Source organism: Pteronotus mesoamericanus, unplaced genomic scaffold (genome assembly GCF_021234165.1).
Source record: "Pteronotus mesoamericanus isolate MK-2021 breed Mesoamerican mustached bat unplaced genomic scaffold, CSHL_Meso_final scaffold_165, whole genome shotgun sequence".
Taxonomy (NCBI): domain Eukaryota; kingdom Metazoa; phylum Chordata; class Mammalia; order Chiroptera; family Mormoopidae; genus Pteronotus; species Pteronotus mesoamericanus.
Genome location: NW_026555307.1, coordinates 3,337,506 through 3,358,941, shown reverse-complemented (window position 1 = coordinate 3,358,941; position 21,436 = coordinate 3,337,506). Strand labels below are relative to the sequence as shown.

Here is a 21,436-nt window from a genome sequence, read left to right as displayed (position 1 = left end):
GGCTGGATACCTTCTAGACAGACCTCATATTCCTTTCTCCTCCAAAGTCATCTTCATATCCCCACTCATGAAACTTACTCTTGTGCTGTTTTTTAAAAATATATATATAACTTTATTCTGATTCTAAATGAAAAGGAATGGGAATGAGAGTAACAGACAAGGTTTTACCACTGAATATTGTGATGTGGCTGCAGCAGACTTATAGCTGAAACTCAATAAGGAAACAACTGCATTCCAAAACAGCTAAATATGCAGGTCCAAAAAATGAAGGTATTTTCTAATTGCCACAGTTTCACTCCGAAGCTCATTAATCCCTTCCAGCATCCCAAAGATCAAGCGCAGGTTCTGCGTGGCTATATAGTAAAGTGGCAAACACACTGCACCACTGACATCACGGGACAGTTGCCTATAAAACTGGTTCCTGATGCTGGGCTCCAGCTTCCCCTTCTCACAGGTCGTCATCGTCACCCAGGAGAGTGGTGGTCTGAGCAACCTCTAGACTGTGGTCACACAGTGCTGCCACAGCTGGGTCCGTCACAACCTCTGGTGGGGCAAGAGCAGGCATGGTGACCAACTCCAAGTTAGGGCCTCCAATTAGTTTTCCAGCACGCCAGAGGAAGGGCTTTTCAAAGTTATAGTTACTTTTGTTAAAGACACATTTAAAAAAATATTTATTTTTAGAGAGAGAGGAAGGGAGTTAGAGAGAGAGGGAGAGAAACATCAATGTGCAAGAGATACCTCGATCAGTTGCCTCTCACATGTCCCCAGCTGGGGACCTGGCCTGCAACCCAGGCACGCGTCCTGCACTAGGAGTCAAACCAGCAACCTTTTGGTTCACAGGACAGCACTCGATCCACTGAGCCACATCAGCCAGGGCAACGTTGTAGTAAATTTTTGGCAGAGATGTTGTAGTACTGAAGATTCTTCTTTCGGTGAAAGGCAATTGATTTTGCCTTAATTTTCCTGTCTGTAATATCCACTCTGTTGCTGCACAACATGATGGGGATGTTTTCATACCCTCGTACCAGATCTCTATGCCAGTTAGGCACACTCTTGTAAGTGACCCTTGAAATTCCATCAAACACTATTAATGGCACACTGGGCTTGGCTGTAACAGCCATCTCTCTGCCTGCCAAACTTCTTGCCCACATGAGGGGATGGACCTCAACACCCAGGGTGGCTACGTGCTTCTCAAATTCACCAGCCAGTTGACATTTCATGAATGTAGTTTTCCCAGTCCCACCATCACCAACCAATACAAGTTTGAAATGAACTTGGGATTTTCTTTGTGTGGCCATCTGAGTCTTTTTGGTTGTTGTTAAGAAATCTTTAATCATCAGGGCATTCTGCCTTTTTCAAGGCAACTTTTTATTAAATATCAGTATGTGGCAATATTTTGTTTAGCTTAAATGTTACTTCAATTGTAAAAACCATCCCTGGTTACAAAAAATAATCAAAAACCTTACTGAGCCCTGGCCAGTGTGGTTCAGTTGCTTGGAATCTCGTCCATAACTGACAGGTTAGAGGTTCAATTCCCGGTCAGAGCACATACCTGGGTTACAGGTTCAATCCCTGGTCCGAATGTGCACAATTCCTGGTCTGGGTGTATAGGGAGGCAATGAGTCAGTGCTTCTCTCTTGCATCAATGTTTTTCTCTCTCCCTTTCTCTCTCTAAAAGCAATGAAAGAGTGTCCGCCAGTGAGGATTAAAAAAAAAAACTATTAAAATTTCACTTGCTTTTACAAATACCCTAAAATATCTTAAGCTATACAATATTTTAAGTAGAAAAACACTAATTTTTTTACTAGTTTGGTATATACCATTTCTGTGGTTTACGAATATATATTACTTGGTTTCTTTTATAGGAAACCTTACTAGAATTTTATCACATTAACCATTGTAAAATAAAGGCAAGAACTAATTACCTTTTAACAAAAATACTCTATATACAACAGTTTAAACTATCAAAGATATTATTTATTGTAATTGACTATTACAAAATAAGAAACAAAATATATTTACTGGATTTTTTTTTTACGAGTACAGCTGCCCTTTGGCACCCAAAATAAGGATTTCCGATGAATAAAAGCTGGAAAGTAATTCATGTAGTGGTTAGTTTAGGTCAATGCATTTTCCTCCCTATTGTTCTTCTTCCTCAGCCCCACACCCTGCAGTGGCACCTGATTATTAAATACATTAAGTACCTGGGATTTATGCTTCGGATCAAGACATCATTTGAGTAATTTCAAATGATGTACAGCTCCTCATGTAAAAAAGATGTTTTGTGGTCATGATTACTTCAAAAAGTAATTATATTCAAATAACCTGACATAACATGCTTTAGCAATTATAGAACCATGATTTTTTTTTTTTTTTTTTTGAGAGAGAGATAGGGAGAGAAACATTGACTTGAGAAACATCAATCAGCTGCCCTTCTCTCATGCCCCAACAGGGATGAGCCTGCAACCCAGGCATGTGCCCTGACTGGGAATCAAACTGGCAAACTTTCGGTTTGTCTCAAACTGAGCCATACCAGCCAGGGCTAAAGAATCATAATTTTGAGACATGGCAATTTATAAATTAGGCAAATGCGAAATGCTGAAAGATGTAAAGAGTTGTTCTCCTGTGTCAGTTTAAAGTGCTGCAAAATTCCGGTAATGACGTTAGTTTTATGGTTAACATAACCAGCCCACAATAAAGCATACTGTCATCAAGTACAAATCCAAGGAAGGTCATATACCTTCACTAGTTTCAGAACTTTGGCAAGTCAATACAGTATTCTTTAATACAATAAAATCATATTTTGTTGGAGTTATATATTATTTTAGGGACAATTTTCATCCCAGAAATGTCCTTTAAATACTAAATTAAAACACTGGTTTTTAATGGTGGTTTATAGCAGAGCAAGTTATTTTATACAAATTAATATATCTTTTAAAACTATACAATTTCTCCTTTTAAAGTGAGTTCTCTCTTGAAGTTTATCGCAGCAGGATAATTGTGTCCATTTAGAGGTGGCTCTGCTTTGTTCTGGGGTTGCTCCAAAGCCAGGTAGAGTTCCAATGCCTGAAAAGCTGTAAAATTCTAACATAAGGAGATTCAATATGCTAACACTGATTTCCAAGTAATTTGTTTTGTACTTTTCAAAAATTGTAAATTTTCACATAAACACTGGAATCCTTAAAACCAGTCATTTCAAACAACACTAATAATTTCAGATGTTTTATTTAGAAACCCTGCAACTCTTTGTTTTGATCGAGTCACATAGCCTTTCTTCAGCTTATTAAAAAAAATTAAACCTAAAACATAGCTGTATTTTTAAAATAATAAATACAATGCCAGCCAGTAGAGATCAGAAGGACTGGGTGTCACATACCAACTTTCATCATTTCTCTACAAATGCTGCCACCAGTGTCCTTATGCTCCCTCTTGATGAAGCTGTCAATTCTTTAGTCTCTGCATTTAACTTATTTAATTGACCCATTCCAGCTTCTCGACCTTTATTCTCATTTGAAAATATTGCACTTGTCGTCAGACCTTCGAGATAACTACTGAGACTGACTCCTTTCACAGTGATTATGGCCCCTTGAGTCAAAACAGGTTTTTCTGGGTTCTGAGGATGTGGTTTTATATCTTTCACCTACTGAAACCATATTTGTAAATGAAATATTACTGGATTTAAGATCCATTGTTTATAGGATCAACCACGGAATGTTCTTGCACATATGTTTTGGTTCTTGCTGCACCAACAAGAGATTTCACAATGGAAGGCGGTCCCTATTTGGTGCTGAGAAGTCTATGGCTGTGCAACTCTCCAGAAGGATCTACATGTCTGTCCAGTACATCAACTCCAACCACAGTTGGGTTCATAGGGTTTGGGTATTTCTGCATTGCAGCCGTTGCAACAGTTTTCTATGGATGGTCAAAGACGTGCTCTGAAGTCCAGATCTTCTTGGTATCGGTGGCCTGTGTGATGTCTTGGTGATGCAAAGAGGCAAAATGCTTGTGCTGCCTTTGTTGTCATTTGATCCTTGTTCCAAAATGCCATTTCAATGTGTTTATGCCAGGTTTGAACAGTACCTTTTGGTTCCAAAACTGAAGGGCAGATATTTTTAGATGAGCAGTTGAGCCAAGACAATGCCTATAGCTTGGATGTGATGAGCACATTTTACATCCTCAGAACTCATTCAAGGCAGTAAATCTAAAAGGCCAGCCATTCACCAGATTCCCTCCCTTTTCTGGGCCCTCAATCCATAACCATCCACCGGTAGCTCAGGCATCAAGTCTTAATAACACAGCCTTACTGGGGTATAATAGGTACAAAATCAAGTACACAGATTATGAGTACAATTTGATGAGCTTTTCCATCTGTACATATGGGCAAGACCATCAGCCCAATCAATGTAGCAGACACGTCCACCCCCAATAAATTCCCTCACGTCCCTTGTAGTCCGTCTATGCCTTCAACCACACCACAGGTAACCACTGATTCCCTTACTGCCCCTTCAGGTTAGTTGGCATTTTTTAGAATTTTTATGAGTGGAATTTGCCATGCTCTTTTATCCATCTCTTTCCCGCAGTCTCTACCTGCAGGCTCTCAATATTCAACGGTATCTTTCTTCCCATCACCAACTGCTTAGCCCCCTGGCCACGGTCCTCCATGACAACTTTGGCATCGTGGAGGGACTCATGACCACACTTCATGCCATCACTGCCACCCAGAAGACCATGGACAGCCCCTCTGGGAAGCTGTGGTGATTAGCTGAGGGGCTGCCAAGAACATCAACCCTGCTTCCCCTGGCACTGCCAAGGCTGTGAGCAGTCACCAGCATGGCCTTCCGTGTCCCCACCCCCGATGTATAAGTTGTGGATCTGACTTGTCGGCTAGAGAAAGCTGCCAAATATGGTGACATCAAGAAGGCAGTGACGCAGCCCTGGCTGGTATGGCTCAGTGGACTGAGTGCCAGCTTGCAATGCAAAGCGTCACTGGTTTGATGCCCAGTCAGGACACATGCTTGGGTTGCAGGCTAGGTCCTCAGTACGGGGTATGCAAGAGGCAACCAGACATTGATGTTTCTCTCCTTCTCTTTCTTTCCCCCTTCCCCTCTCAATAAACAAACAAACAAACAAATAAATAAATAAATCTTAAAAAAGGTAGTGAAGCAGGCATCAGAGGGCCCCCTCAAGAGTATCCTGGGCTATACAGAGGAATGGACTTTAACAGTCTTGTGACTTTAACAGTGACACCAGCCTCTCCACGTTTGATGCTGGGGCTGGCATTGCCCTTAATGACCACTTTGTCGAGCTCATTTCCTGGTATGACAATCACTTTGGCTACAGCATATTATGCCCACATGGCCTCCAAGGAGTAAGAGCCCCCAGACCTCCAGTCCCAGCTAGAGGAAGAGAGTCCCTCAGGTGCCGGGGAGTCCTTGCCCCAAATCCCCCAACACACTGAGAATCTCCTCACCTCAGCAGTTTCCATTCCAGATCCCCTGAAGAAGGAGAGGGGCTTAGAGAGCCCTGCCTTGTCACGCACCATCAATAAAGCTCACTGTACCCCAAAAATAAAAAATAAAGAACATCAAACAAGGAAAGAAAGTTGACCAGTGAAGGTGATTTGGGACTACTGTGTTTGAGACAGCATTCAGCAAACCCTGGCCCAGGGCCAAAGCCAGCCTCCACCTGTTTTTGTGTAGCCCAAGAGCTAAGAATGGTTGGGTCAAAGAAAATCAAAAGACATGGCAGTATTATTTGCAATAGCCAAAAGGTGAAAGCCACCCTAGTGACTATTGATGGACGAATGGATAACCAAAATGTGGTCTATTCAGTCAATGGAATATTATTTAGCCATAAAAAGGAAGGGAATTCTGACACATGCTACAACATGAATGAACCTTGAGGACATCATGCTAAGTGAAATAAGCCGGTCACAAAAGGACAAATGCTGCATGATTCCACTTACACGTTTCTATAGTAACTGAATTCATAGAGACAGAAAGTAGAATGGTGGGCACCAGGGCCTGAGGGATGGGGAATGGGGAGTTGGTGTTTAACGGGGACAGAATTTCAGTTTGAGAAGATGAGAAAGCTCTGGGGATGTCTGGTAGTGATGGCTGCACAACACTGAATGTACCTGATGCCACTGAACTGGACACTTAAAAATAATTAAAATGGGAATTTTGTGTTATTTATATTTTACCACCATAAAAATATACCAAAAAATCAAAAGAGGAAGATTTCATGACCTGAAAATTATGTGATATTCATTTTAGTGTTCATGAATAAAGTTGTATTCATTCACTCATTTTGTATGGCTGATTTGGATCTGCCTCTGCAAAGGTGAGTGGTCTGTGTGGTCCACAAAGCCAACAATACTTATTATCTGGCCCTTTACGTAGCGTCTGCAATGCCTGGCCTAGAGCCAGCTTGGGGAACCTACGGGAGAGTCTTGCTTGCTAAGCGGGCACAGAAATCAGAGCACTGGAGTCTAAGAGGCCTAGTTCAAACCCTTTATTTCCAGGGTCATGATGATACATCCCTAAGGAGTTTAGAAGAATGATTAAGAGGAAAATGAGAAATAAGGTAGGGGGATAAAATTTGGGGTGGGGGTATACCCTTCTACGAACCGGGCCTTTTCACTCTGAGCAGAATGTCCTCCCACCGGCACACCAAAAGGTCCTGGCTACCTCCTCCTCCTTAGGTTAGCCTGGGAGAGAGAGGAATTTGTTCTGGTAAATTCTTTCTCTGCCTTTCTCCTTTCCTCCCTTCCTCTCTCTCCCTAAAATCAATCAATAAATTTTTTTTTTTTTTTTAAAAGAGAGGGGGAGGAATTTCCTCCTGGAGGGCTAGGAATGATCTGTTCCCACTCACTCTGCTACCACCCTCCTACGCCACTAGAATGTTCCCTCCCTACCTTCTGCCATCCACATATCACACCTGTGTTACCTCATAGTCACCTTGGCCTTTTCCACAATTCCTTTTGCACTTTAGCACGTTTACTTATTTGCCCTAGACTGGTTTGTCTGCTATCCACCATTTGTATTATCTTGGGTTGCAGTTTATCTGTATGCCATCACATCTACAATATAACTTTTTACATAAGTATAAAATTCTACCCCCCCCCCCAAAAAAAAGCAAATCCCTGGAGAGGAAACATTTCTTTCTTTTCCTCTGGCATTGCCTAGCTCCTGGTGTTTCATATCTGCCAGGGCCAGAAAAACTATGGAGTAGACTAGGTTTAAATGAAAGGAAAAAAAAAATGTACAAATGTATGCTTTCCTTTCAAATCACTTACTGTTTTTTTAGGCCCTGAGGCCTAGACTGGGGCAAAGTGACCAGAGAGGGAAGCATGAGGTAGCCAAAGCCACTGAGGATCATCATGCAGGACACCTTGCAGAAGCTCTGCTCTCTGGTCCCCTCTGCTGGCTGTCCTGGCAGTCCCTAGGTGAGAGGAAGGGGGACAGCTGTGTGCCAGCACTCAGACCCAGGCCGAACTTGCCTGTTTCTGCTTTGTTATCCATCCTTGCTCATCACACTGTATACCTTCACTTAGTAAATCAACATGAAGTATGGCAGATATGTGACCAATGTTTACTGAATGAGCAGAAAACGTTCCTCGCATTCTCTGTAGCTCCAACGCACTAAAGGCTCAAGGAACAAGTCAGGAATGCCCCCATCACATGTATGGTACTTGATAACAGCACAAGAGGACCCCCACTTCTCTGCCTCAGCAGCTCTGCCTTATCTCTCTTCTCAACACGGATGGGCCAGATAGCAGCTCTGATGGAGTTCCTCATTTATTCTGTGCCTGTGTCAGAAAGCTTGCACTGGCAATTTATAACTCTTTAGGGAGCACTACTGCCACTTTACATGTCAGGAGACTGAGGTACACTACAGTTGAGACCTATTTATACACCAGGTCTGCCAGACTCCACAGTCCATGTGCTCTGTCATCTATCTTTGCTCTTCAGGGTGTGACCCCTGGATTAGCAGCCCCGGCCACTGGCATCCCCTGGGTGCTTGTTAGAAATGCAGACTCTTAGGCCCCACCCTGGACTTCCTGCATCAGAATGTGCATTTTAAAAAGCCCCCTAGATGATTTGAATTTCCATTAACATTTGAGAAATAAGATACTACACTTTTTCTCATCAACACTGGGAGAATACCTCCAATAAAAGAAAAACTGGGAATTCAAATCAAAACTACAATGAGATACCACTAAACACCCATTAGGAGGGCAAGGAGGAGGAGGAGGTGGAGAAGACAAGTGTTAGCAAGGATGTGGAGAAATCAGAAACTCCTTACAATGCTGTTGGGAATTTTAAATGGCACGGCTGCTGAGGAAAACATTATGGAAGTTCCTCAAAAAATTAAAAATAGGAATTACCAAATGACCCAACAATTCCACCTCTGGGTATATGCCCAAAGGAAATGAAAGCAGGGACATAAAACAGGTATTTTTGCACACCCATGTTCACAGCAGCATTACCCACAACAGCCAAGAGGTGGCAGCAGGCCAAATGTCTACCAATGGATAAGGGGATAAGCGAAACTGGGTGTACAGATCCAGCAGAGTATCATTCAGCCTCAAAAGGGAGGGAAATCCTGACACATGCTAAAGACAGAGGAACCTTGAGGACATTATGCCAAGTGAAATCAACCAGACACAGAAGGACAAATACTATATGATTCCACTTACGTGAAGTCCTTAGAAGTGACAAATTCAGAGACAGAAAACATGATGGTGGTTGTCAGGGGCTAAAGGAGGGGGATGGGGAGTTGTTTAATGGGGACAGTTTCAGCTGGGAAACATGAAAAAGTTCTGTGGATGGATGGGGGTGATGGCTGCACAACACTGTGAAGGTACTTAACAGCACTGAACTGTACTCTTAAAAATGGTTAAGATGGTATTTTACATTATGCATATTTGACCACAATTTTCAAAATGCTTTAAAACAAAAAAGGAAACCTAAGATTGTGGGAGATGTCTCAAGCTTGTAGCAGGAGTGCACCCTATAATTCTTTCTTGCTCCTAAGCCTTAAAATTTCAAGCTTTACTCCACTTTTCCTGCACCTACATCATGCCCTTTGAATCACTTTGTAGGAACAAATTAATGTGTGGGTGTATTTTAAAGTTCCTGTCATCTGATTTATCACCCCCTCCCCATGATCCAAAAGGCATTAACCCCACAACCTATTTGACAAAATCTGAACATTGGAAAAAAAGTACGTATTTTACAGTTATTTACCAAAGAGGCCTTGCGATGAGTTTATTTTATATGTGTGCCTAGGTTGACAGTTCAGGACTTAGGCTGAAGGTGTCAGTGGGGGGATCTGTGTCTAGCCCTCTCTTAGGAGAGCTGTTCATTCAAGGTTCTCCCCTAAGTAAGAGAGTCCTTGCCTACATGCATACTGTCAGGCATTCACGCCTCCATGGCTCTACTGTGAGTACGGTACACAATCGTAGTAATGAAAACAAGGAATGCCCACTTAACTGTTTCTGGAGGATGGCAGAGGGAGGAATGTGGTTGGGATGGAAGAGAATTCCTTATCCCTACTTAGTGGTGATCAACAGGTGCTATCTAAAACTGAAGGAAAGGAAGGCAGGAAGCAAGGGAAAAAGGAAGGAGAAAAGGAAAACAAGAAAAGAGAGGGGATAAAACAGGTTATTTAGAAACATGGAGGAAAATAAAAGATTTGAAAGTGGCTGCTTGATAAGTGGAACTTGGGAGAGAGCAGACTAAGACAGTATTATATAGACTATCTTAGTCTGTTCTGGCTGCTAGAACAAAAACATACCAGATGGGGGCTTAAACAACAACCATTGGTTTCTCTCAGTTCTGGAGGCTGGAAGTCCAAAATCAAGGTGCTGGCAGATTCAGTGTATCGTAGCAGCCTGATTCCTGGTCTTCTTGCTGTGTCCTCACATGGTACAGGGGGGAAGGACAATCTTTGGGCTCTTTTATAAGGACACTAATCCCATTCAGGAGGGCTCTGTCTAATTACCTCCCAAAGGCCTTACCTCCTGATACTTTGATTATAAATAAAATTGAAAAGTTACCTGAATGATATACACAGTACTTGGCACAAAACAGATGATTGATAAATGCCTGTACTTTCCCTTCCATCACTAACACACAGAACATAAATTACCGATGTCCATGGGTGACTTGCCTTCAACCCTTTCCTCCGTAGCTCAGAGAATACATCGTGACTATTGTCCAAAGCAATCCACCATTAACTCTTCAAAAGAATCTGAGAAGCTTTGCATGAAACAGAAAAGTGATGGCAAGAAAAACTTATAATAATCATCTGAAATACATGTACAAACAACAGGCATGTGCACACTTGACTTCAACAATCAATTCAACTTCCAGAGGCAACTTGTCCACAGCTGGCAAAATTACTCCAGGCACGTTCCAGTTGGCCCAGCGATTCCAAGTCCAAGAATTTCTCCTATAGAAATACTCACATATGCACAAAATGTGTGGAAAAGCAGCTTATAATATTAAAAAATTAGTAACAACTCAATTGCCCAACAGCAGGGGACAAGTTGGACACTTATGATATGTCTACACAACAAAACCAGGGAGCTCTTATGTACCAAATTGCGATGATCTCCAAGAAACATGTAAGTAGAAAAAAACAAGTTGGAAAAAAAGCTGTTATGTTTGTACAGGCATAATTTTATTGCACTTCACAGATACTGAGTTTTCATAAACATCAAGGCAAGACCCTCCACCAACAAAGATCATGACTCGCTAAAGACTCAAATGTAGTTAGCCTTTCTTAGCAAAAAAAGCATTTTTAAATTGAGATATATAGTTTGAAATTCATAGAGAACATTTTGCTAGTTGTCGGATGGGAGGGGGTTGGGTGAAAAAGGGGAAGGGATTAAATGCACACAAATTGCCAGTAATAAAAACAGTCAGGGGGCCAGGGGGCCCTGGCGGGGGGGCTCAGGTGGTTGGAGCGTCAGTCCATACACCAAAAGGCTACGTGTTCAATTCCTCGTTGGGCACCTATGGGAGGCAACTGATCAATGTTTCCCTCACCCTTCCTCTCTCTCTACAATCAATAAATATATCTTTGGGTGAGGATTTTTAAAAAACAGGGATGTAAAGTACCGCATAGGGAATATAGTCAATAATGGAAAAATTACGTGTCATGTCAGTTTAGTACCATGTCATGGGTACTAAACTTATGGGGGTGATCACTTCGTACGTTAGATAAATGTCTAATCACTATGTTGTATACCTTAAATTAATATAATCTTGTATGTCAAAGGTAATTAAAAAAATTTTATTTAAAATGGTATGTCGTGTTTCTTTTTTGGACATAATGCTACTGCACACCTAATAGACTTAACAGTATAGTGTAAATATAACTTTCATATGTTCTGGAAAATCAAAAAACTCATGTGACTCACCTTATTGCAGTGGTCTTGAACTGAACCTGCATATCTCCAAGGTGTGCCTCTATTTTGCTTTAATGTTGATGGAAAGATACATAAAAAATCCATTAATACTGCCCGGGGTGGGAGACTTCATATTATTCTTAATTCTCTTAATACCTTGACTGAAATCTGAACCATTTTAAAGCTAAAAATAAACTTTTATAAAGGGAAGGGAAAAATTGGGGCATCACTGTTCAATGGGCAAGGAATTTGAGTTTAGACTGATGAAAAAGCTCTGGATATGGATGGTGGTGAAGAATGCACATCAATGGGAAGGTACTTCATGCCACAGAACTGTGTACTTAAAGTGGTTAAAATGATAAACTTTACCTTATGTGCATTTTTTAATCCTCAGCCAAGGATATGTTTACTGATTTTTAGAGAGAGGAAGGGAAGAGAGACACACAAACATCCATCGGTTGCCTCCGTATGCGTCAGACCTCGATGGGACCGGCAACCTAGGTTTGTGCACTGACTGGGGATCCAACCTGGCAACATTTATTTTTATTTTTTGGTGCCTCACGCTCCAACCAATCGAACCACCCGGCCAGGGCACGTTATGTGTATTTTACCACAAGAAAAAAGCCAACGTACTTTTTCACTATAAATGTGGCAATCCATATCACCCCCCCGAAAAAAATCCTTGCTCATCCGGCGCTTTAAAATGGAGTGTGGGATTTCAAAGCGCCTGTCTCTGAAGCAGTGCATCCCTTAGCCGCCGCCACCCAGCGGCACTGGTCAGGCCAGGGAAGGAGGAGCCCGTGGGACCCCCAGAGGACGGGGCCCGTGAGGAAACGTGGGTTGCGGGACACCGGAGCGGCGAGCCCGAGGCCACGGGGAGTCGTCAGATGCCGTGCTGGTAGCCTGTTAACCCTTCGGCCACAGGAGCACCCCGGCAGGGTCACCCGAGTCTTCCAACCCGAGCTGCTGGGATACCTGGCCTCCGGCGCCCCATTCAGCCTCCTGTCAGCTGGGAAAGCCCCTTGGGTCCAACCTGCCCACCGCGCGAAACCGTCTGCCCGCTTGTGGGAGCAAGGTCCCTCATCGACGGCCAAGACACTCGTAGAAGGAAGCCATCCGCGCCTGCACACACCCCACGCCTACCCATCTGCCCGCCAGAGGAAGTCGCCCGCCAGGGGAGGTCCCGCGCCTGCGCACACTCCGTGCAAGCGCCGGCCCGGCGCAGGTCGGCTGAGGACAGAGGGGCGGGTTCAGTGTCGTCAGTTTATCGTTCGATCCCTCTCATTGGCTGAGAGTTGGAGCATGGACAAGACCCACCCCTGATTGGGCTGCGCGTAAACAGCTGGAATCGCGTAAGCCAATGGTGGGGCCTGGTGAGGCTCAGGTTCCGACACCTGTCGGCTGTGGGGTGGGTTCGCAGTGTTCTTCGGTAATGGCCTCGGAGAAGCATAGTGTGGCAGTGACCTGCACCGCGCCGGTTAACATCGCGGTCATCAAGTACTGTGAGTACATGAGCTGGAGGGGCAGACGTGGGGGACCGTCTACCGGCGCAGGGGCCCGGATCAGGACGTGAGCCACACAAGATAGCCATCCCTAATGGGGGCGCTCAGCTCCCACAGTCACGCCCACCCCACCCACCTGGGGCCTGCTCTTCATTTCTAGCCGGTTCTCTTTTCAAGAATGCTTCATAAATGGAATCGTTCAGCATGTAGCATTTTGAGATTGGCTCATCTCACTCACTAATTTCTGGAAGTTTATCCAGACGGTAGTGGCACCGGCACTTCTTTTAGTGCTGAGTCCTATTTCCTGGTGTGCATGGGCCACAGGTCATACCCCCTTTGAAAGGCAGCTAGGTTATTTCCAGCTTTGATCTATTAGAAATAAAGCTGCTATAAACTGTTGAGTATGGGTTTTCTTCTCTTTTCTTTTTTTTAATATATTTATTTTCAGAGAGAGGGAAAGGAACATCAGTTGTTTGCCTCTTACATGTCCCCAACCAGGGACCTGGCCTGCAATCCAGGTATGTTCCCTGACTGGGAATTGAACTGGAGACCTTTCAGTTCACAGGCCAGTGCTCAATCCATTGAGCCACACCAGCCAGGGCTGTATGGGTTTTTGTGTCAACATAAATTTTCATTCTTCTAGGATAAATGCCCAGGAGTTCAATTGCTGGGTCATAGGGTAGTTGCATATTTCGCTTTTTAAAGAAACTGTTAAATTGTTTTCCCAAGTGTCTATACCATTTTACATTCCCACCAACAATGTATATTGTCTTTTGGCATTTGGTGCTGTCACTGGTTTCTGTTTTAAGTGATACCTCCTTGTGGTTTTAGCAGGCGTTTTTCTACAGACAGTAACGCTGAACACCTTCATGGGCTTATTTGCCACCCCTGTGTCCTCTTATGAAATGTCTCTTTATGTCTTTTGTCCATGTTTCAATTGGATTGTGTGTGTGTTATTTTTACCATTGAGTTTTTGAGAGTTCATTTTATATTGTAGATACTAATCCTTCGTTGTATACATGGTTTGCAAATATTCCCACTCCAAGTAGCTTGTCTGTTCATCCTCTTAACGGGGTCTTCCAAACAGCCTAAGTTTAAAAAATTTTGGTGAAGTCCAGTGTATTAGTTATTCCATTTATGGATCATGATTTTGGTGTTAAGTCTAAGACTCCTTTGCCTAGCCTTACATCCTGAAGATTTTCTCCTGAAAGGTTTACATTTTTAATCTAAGTCTGTGATCCATTTTGAGTTATTTTTTGTATAGTGAGACTTGGGTCGAGGTTCATTTGGTGACCTATGAATGTCCAGCTATTCCTGCAGCGTTTGCCAAAAGGGCTGTCCCTCCACTGAATTGCTTTTGCATGTTTGTCAGAAATCAGTTGGGCATATATATGGGGTTTCTTTCTGGGCTCTCATATATCACCTGCTAGTTATGAATCTTTATTATCTACTGTAACTCTGCTGCCCCCCAAAACCAAAAGTGCAGCATATTGTGTGTGCTTAACAAAGAGTTTTGAAATTTCCGGAAAGTTTGTTTACCATGAGATGCCAGGAGTGGAAGTGCTTGGCAGAAGCGGGGGCAATTTTGAAGGTCTCCAGGGAGTATGAGAAGTGAGATTTAAGGTGTTTTCAGTAACTGAGGCTCCTTCTGTTTGGGAGGAGAGGACAAAAGCCTAACTATTGAATGTTCAGTACCTGGTGGTTTGTCCAGTGAGTGAAAGAAGATAAAACAGAAACAATGAAACAGGGAGCTAGCTATCCTCCACCTCTGCTCTGGAGCCTGGAGCTCAGAGAAGTGGGGAGCAATCCGGGAGGGCTTCCTAAATGTGTGGATACAGCAGAAAGAGGACTTAGATTGTGCAGCGAGAGAGCAGGGTCTAGGTGGGTGGGGGAACTGTGGGATGGGAGTGGGGGTGACTAGGGAGCACCAGAGGGAGGAGTGGGGCTTTGGTGGGTGGAGGCAGCAGTGCCCTGGTTTGCAGGGTTGGGAAACTGACTCATCTTGTCTTGGGTTGACTGTTTCAGGGGGAAAGCGAGATGAGAAGTTGATCCTGCCCATCAACTCCTCTCTGAGTGTCACTTTGCACCAGGATCAGGTTAGTGTGGACTGAAAATAAACACCAAAGTAAAAGTTTACTAAACTTTAATTTAACAATTGGTAGCAATAAATCCCCAGTTCATGAGGTGTCTGTTCCATGCCCCAGTGTTAGGAACACTCAGTGCACATGCCCCCCAAGGTCTCCTCTGAGGTTCTGTCCCTTCACTCTTGTACCCGGCCCAGTGGCTCTGCTGTGGGAGATGGAAGCGTTGGCCTCACCCTGTATGGGGACACCAGGCCTGGGGCCGAGCCTGCCCACTGCCTGGCTCCTCCTGCCTCGGCCTCAACCTCCTTTTCCCAGCAAGTCTGTCCCTGTCCCAGAGGGGGCGACGGTGATGGGCCATGGCAGGAAAGGCCTCCCCAGTGGAGAGGGGTGCACTGCCCCTGAGGGAGTCCTGCATTTTCTTCCCCAGTTGAAAACTACTACAACAGCTGTCATTAGCAAGGACTTCACTGAGGACCGGATTTGGCTCAACGGCCAGGAGGAAGACATAGGGCAGCCACGCATCCAGGCCTGCCTGAGCCAGAGTGAGTGGGAGTCCTGTGCGGGATGTGGGGGCCAGCCCCAGCCTGTTCCTTCTCCTTCGTCGCTTTGGGTGGAATCTGAGAGCACAACAGCTGCGGCACTCTCTTCCCTCCCCACCTGACTTTGAGAGCCTCCCGGGGGCGGGGCATGGGGACACCTGTTAGCACAGCCAGATGTGGGTCTGGGGCTTTACCCAAGAAGGAGACCTGAAGAAATTTGGGGAAGAGGCCCAGTGTCAGCTGTGCTTCTGACCCACGGCAGGTGAGATGTCAGGAGCAGGTAGAGCAGCTCTGCCCAGTGGCTGTCTCCCCCTCCACAGTCCGCCGCCTGGCCCGAAAGCGGAGGAGTGGTGAGGAGGACCTGCCGCCTCTCAGCCTCAGCTACAAGGTTCACATCGCATCGGTGAACAACTTCCCCACAGCTGCAGGCCTGGCCTCCTCGGCCGCAGGCTATGCGTGCCTAGGTGAGTGGCTGCAGGGAGGCTCATGCTCTTGCAGCCTTCACACAGCCTTTGTCACATGAGGCTGAGACCTTGGTCATCTCACACACCTGAATGTTAAAATCCCCCTAGGTTGTACGTGATAGAGGCCCACCTCAAACTGGCTGAAGCCTAAAGTAGGGAGGGACAGTTTCTTGGCTCGTGTAACGGCATTCCAAGGGGTACAGCTGGCTTCAGGTGTAGCTTGTTTCCAGACTCTCCCACAGCCTCACTGGGCATCCATTTCTCTCCCTTGAAGTGCTGGCTTGCTCTCCTCTGCATTGGCTCACTCTCCGATAGGGCCTCCTCACTGCAAAGCCAGCCACCAGAGTGGTGGGCAGCAGGCTCACACTGTCCTCATAGCCATAGTGGCCCAGTAGAAACTCCAGGGACGAGCTTACTGGCTTGGCTTGGCTTATGTACCCATGCCTGACCCGCCGTTGGGGATGGAGGGGCACGGTGAGCCAGGCCAGGAGGTGTGCCGGTGTCGGGCACACAGCTCTTGCCCCCATGGACCCCAGCTGTGCATCCTGGCAGCAGACCAGGCCCAGCCCAGCTCCTTCATGACCATTGTGCTGGCTACCCTGAGCCTACACATCCTTCAGGCCTCTGTGCCTTGGTTTATTCCCCCAAACAACAGCCCTAAAAGCCCAATTTTGTGTCGCTTCTTGGAGAAATTCTGGCCCCTCAGCACTTGGTCTTTTGGGTCCCCGAGAGTGGTTCCCTCCACCGCAGTACCACAGGTTCCAGCGCAGTGTGCGCCTTGGAGAATGCGGAGGGTGTGAGCACGTGGGTGGGTGCATGGCTGACGAGGTGAGTGCTAACTGTGAGGGTCCGTGGCTGAAGCTCTGTCATTTCAGAATTTTTAATTTCCTGTGGGGCACATTCTCGTAGGGTGCTGAGCATAGCCTGGGCCGGGCCGCTTGCCCCCTGCATGTCTTAGTTCCCCTCCCTTGTTCACCCTCCCTCCTGTGCCTGCAGCCTACGCCCTGGCCCGAGTCTATGGGGTCGAGGGGGACCTTTCAGAAGTAGCTCGCCGGGGCTCGGGCAGCGCCTGTCGGAGCCTGTATGGAGGCTTCGTGGAGTGGCAGATGGGGGAGCGGGCTGACGGGAAGGACAGCGTCGCCCGGCAGGTGGCCCCTGAATCACACTGGCCTGAACTCCGAGTCCTCATTCTTGTGGTGAGTGAGACGGCAGTGGAGTGAGGGGTCCCCTTGGGCCAAGCTGAGAGCAGGAAGGGATAAGGCTTCACCTGCCTCTCGAGCTTGTTGGGGGTGACGAAATGGCTCCCTGTGGAGCGTACAGGACCGACTCCCATGCAGTAAGGTGGCTGCAGATCTATATGCTGCTGTCCCCAGAATTGTGTCATCTCTGCCACAGACAGGAGGCCTCCATGGTCAGGAGCTCCCACCCTGTGGTCTGTACCAGCTAAGGGGAGCGACAGGCCGGGGGAGGGGTGTTCAGGGCTGGGGCCTGGGTGTGAGATCCAGGCCACCTCTCTCTCGGTGCAGGTGAGCGCTGAGAAGAAGCTGACTGGCAGCACAGCGGGCATGCAGACCAGCGTGGAGACCAGCCCCCTGCTCAGGGTAAGGCCGGCTCTGGGGTGGGTGCCGGCTCCCCAGGGCACAACCTGCCTGTCAGGACATAAACCAGGCTCCCCCCACGTTCTCCAAAGCCGAGCTCATCTGCTCTGCCGGATGTGCGAAGGCCTGCGGAGGCTCTGCCCTCTGTGCTGTGAGTGGCGGCCCCCTCATTGGGAAGCACCTCTGCCTTGCAGTTCCGGGCTGAGGCGGTGGTGCCAGCGCGCATGGCAGAGATGATCCGCTGTGTCAAAGAAAGAAACTTCCAGGGCTTTGGCCAGCTGACCATGAAGGACAGCAACCAGTTCCATGCCACCTGCCTGGACACCTTTCCGCCCATCTCTTATCTCAACGACACTTCCAGGCGTATCATCCACCTGGTGCACCGCTTCAATGCCCACCATGGGCAGACCAAGGCAAGGTGGGGCCGGGGCAGCGCTGGAAACCCAGAGTGGGCCTCAGGCCACGAGTGTCAGTAAAAGCTCCACAGAACCTGCTTTATGCTCTTGCTTGCAGAGCACCAACAGTCCCCGCCTCACTCTTTCATTTTGGCTCCACGACTGTGGGATCGTAGAATGCACTTCAAAGCACTGTTGTAGGGACCCGTCTCCCCCTGACCTGGTCCTGAGTTGTCGGGCAGAGGTGCCACTGGTCCACTTCGGGTTGGCCCCGTGGGCACCATGGCAGGTCCTGGGTCTCGGGCAGGCCTGGAGGTCTGAGCCGGGCAGAGCCACTGTGCAGAAGTTGACGTTGACCGCATGGGTTCCAGGTGGCATACACGTTTGATGCAGGCCCCAACGCTGTGATTTTTACCCTGGACGACACTGTGGCTGAGTTTGTGGCTGCCGTGAAGCACTGCTTCCCCCCTGAGTCAAACAAAGACAAGTGAGTTGGGGTCCCTGCCTTTGGGAAGCCATGGAGCGGGGAGCAGGGTCTCCTGCTGGGATCAGGGACGGCTGCACCTAAGGCTGAGGTGCAGAGGGGGAGTCTCGCAGGAAGTCCTGATCCCCGAGGGGCCCCCAGGCTGTGTGTCGCCAATGCGCCTTGCAGTGAACTCTTCCCCATTGCCTGTCCCAGCTCCATGTTCACAGAGACACAAACACACACCTACGGCTTCGTGGCTCCTGTGTGGACAGTGACTACAGCCACACTATGGGGCCAGGACATTTGGATTTCTTCCTACTAGTTGATCTAATGGTCCCTTTTCAGTGCAGGGACACCCTCTTGCTTGGGGTGCTGTAAGTGTAGGGGGTTGTTTTACCTGTTTCTGCAGTTGGGGCAGTACTGATGGCTAGTGGGTGGGAGGCCGGAATACTAACTTCCTTACCTAGCGGGACAGCCATGATTGCCTTGGAGGCCAGCGGTGTCCTCGTCAGAAGCTCTGTACTCACTGCCCTTGCCACCACAGTGGGTGGTGTGCAGGGGAACACGGTGGCGGACTCACGCTTGAACTGAGGCCTTTTCTTCTCAGGTTGTTGAGATGAACCCCAGTCTCAGGGAGGTTTCCTACCCTCCCTTCACAGTGACCCCAGCTTGGCCCTTGGTCACTCCTGCTGTTTTTGTGTGGATGGTAAAAATCACTTTGAAGTGCACAATTCAGCAGCATTAAGTACACTTATTGCTGTGCAACCAGCACTTCTATCAGGTTCCAGCATGTTTCGTCACCCCAAAGGAAGCCCTGAGCCCTTTGGCGGTCACCGCCCTTCCACTCTGGTCTGCGTGCCTGCGCGCCTGCTGTCGGTGGACACTCAGCACACGCCTGCTGTCCTTTCCCCAGGTTTCTGAAGGGGCTTCCTGTGAGGCCGGCCCCGCTGTCGGACGAGCTTAGAGCTGCACTGGGCATGGACCCCACCCCTGGCGGCGTCAAGTACATCATTGCCTCTCAGGTGAGTCCTGGCAGCGGCCCTCAGCCCAGGGTCCGGGGGCCACCATGGCCCAACAAAACTGGGCAAGTCCCCTTCCGGTACACACGTCTTGCAGGCTTAGACCCGGTGTGTCCATCGGGTGAAGGGGTTCCCTGCACCCCCACTTTATCTGGGATGGGAAGCCAGGCTGTGAAGAATGGCAGCAAAAGTAGGAGGAGCACTGTACTTCCGTTTTCAAGGCATCTGCTCCACTGGTTTGTTTTACTCACTTGGTCACAGTGTGGACATTTCAGGACTGTGACTCATGGGGCTACATTCCCAGGGCTGAGGGGAGAGGGCGGGGCTGGGAATGGAGACCCAGGGATCCTGGGGACCCTCAGGCCTCACCGATCAGAAGCAGGTCAGGATCCTTGGTCAGGGAGGCTGAGCCGGGATTTCACTCAGACCCTCCAATCCCAAGTCCCCATGACATCCTGCGCCCAGGCCCCGGTCTCTGTCTCTCACACAAGTCTGGGCTTGGAGGCCAAGACCACATGGCTCAGCCTAAGGGGTTGGGCACAGGGCCAGGGCATCACACACAGTGGTCAGCTCCCCTGGGAGGGCGGGGGTACACCTGTCCCTCCCTGTCACCCCCACAACCTAACATTGATTTCTCTGCCTACCAGGTGGGTCCTGGGCCGCAAATGCTGGACCAGCCACATGCTCACCTCCTGGGCCCCGACGGCCTGCCAAAGCCGGAAGCTTGACTGCCTCCCTGACAGGAGCTCTGCCTGCCACTTGGAGAAGGGCCTGCTTTGCTGGGACTGGGGAGCTGAGTATGGTAGCAGCTGTGCCCTGCTTATTGGGACAAGTGGGTAGCCGCCTGGTCCCAGGCCAGGAAATGTGCTGTGGCTGAGTGGGGCAGTGTGGTGACCATCTGGAGGCTCCCAGGTGCCCAGGAGCAGGCCCCCCACCAAGGGCCTCAGCTCCCGCACCTGCCCTGTGCTGAGATGAGGGCTGGAACGACCTGAGGGACGTGGTGGATCCATCGGATAGGGGTGAGCTGCTGGTGTGTCCCCTATAGAGGATCTCTGACCCTGAGCTCTGGGGCCACTCCCACTGCTCAAAGCAGGAGCTCCTTCCCCCTGAGATGGGGCATCGGCGTCCCTCTCTGGAGCTGGAGAACCGATCACTGTCCAGGGAGCAACCTCCGCAGCCTCAGGATCCCTCAGAACGTGCCTCAAGCATGACGGTCATCCGAGCTCCTCTGCCAGAGCTCAGGCCACTGGGTATGGGTGGCATGTTTCCTCATGAGCAGACCAGCAGTGCGTCTCCAGAGGGAGGTGGGAGAGCAGCCCAAGACGCGTTGTCCCACAGGAGCCCCATCAGCTGGCCACTGGGAATAAAGCCAGGGTTGCTGATCGGGCCTGGCGTGCTTCTGTGTAGCCAGTGTTCTGTGTGGGCAGCAGGCGGCACTCGTCGGGGGTGGGGAGACCATCGGCCGTGTGCCTCCTCTCCTGTGGGACGGGAGAGCTTGGAACTTGCCCATTCGCTGAATTGCTCCTGAAGAAGCTGCCTTCTGACCCGAAGCTCCCCTTCAGTTGCCTGTCCCCACGGTGGGGTGCTCAGCACACAGCCACTCCCATGGCCATGGGCCACACTAGGTGGCTGAGAGGGTCACCAGGGATCAGACGGGTGGGGGGCATGGTTTCAGCCAGGCTTTACGCTTCCGGTCCACAGAAGTGGGAAGCATGTGCACAGGCAGGAGCACTGATTTGGGACGGTTCCCCTCAGCCCAGAAGCTGTAGGGTCTTTGGAACCCTTACATGAGTTTTCCATCAGTGTGCAGGTCATGCACACTTCCTCACTTTGCCAGCTTCAGTGCAGCCAGCTTGAAGGAAGAGGGGTGGATACCTGTACCCTTTGACCTGCCTCCTGGTGCCATTCTCCCTGGGGAGGGTCAGATGCTGCTGCTGGCCCTTAAGGGGG

The 21,436-nt window shown here is 48.3% G+C and overlaps 1 protein-coding gene and 2 pseudogenes across 2 annotated transcripts; 1 reads left to right on the top strand and 2 right to left on the bottom strand.

Annotated features, from left to right (window-relative positions):
* Nucleotides 1-435: 435 nt before the first annotated feature.
* On the bottom strand, nt 436-1,298 carry LOC129083062 (GTP-binding nuclear protein Ran-like; annotated as a pseudogene).
* A 2,087-nt stretch (nt 1,299-3,385) lies between these two features.
* LOC129083016 (PRELI domain containing protein 3B-like) lies at nt 3,386-4,704 on the bottom strand (annotated as a pseudogene).
* An 8,137-nt stretch (nt 4,705-12,841) lies between these two features.
* MVD (mevalonate diphosphate decarboxylase) lies at nt 12,842-20,824 on the top strand. Of its 2 annotated transcripts, none has more exons than XM_054588829.1 (10): nt 12,842-12,921; nt 14,947-15,017; nt 15,433-15,547; nt 15,865-16,008; nt 17,005-17,204; nt 17,535-17,609; nt 17,801-18,019; nt 18,373-18,488; nt 19,381-19,489; nt 20,134-20,824. In XM_054588829.1, exons 1-10 carry the CDS (start codon nt 12,852-12,854, stop codon nt 20,212-20,214), a joined length of 1,200 nt encoding a protein of 399 aa, XP_054444804.1. In that variant the 5' UTR covers nt 12,842-12,851; the 3' UTR covers nt 20,215-20,824. The 2 variants fall into 2 exon arrangements, with proteins under 2 accessions (XP_054444804.1, XP_054444803.1); XM_054588828.1 differs by having other exon boundaries at nt 15,844-16,008.
* The last annotated feature ends 612 nt before the right edge of the window (nt 20,825-21,436 follow it).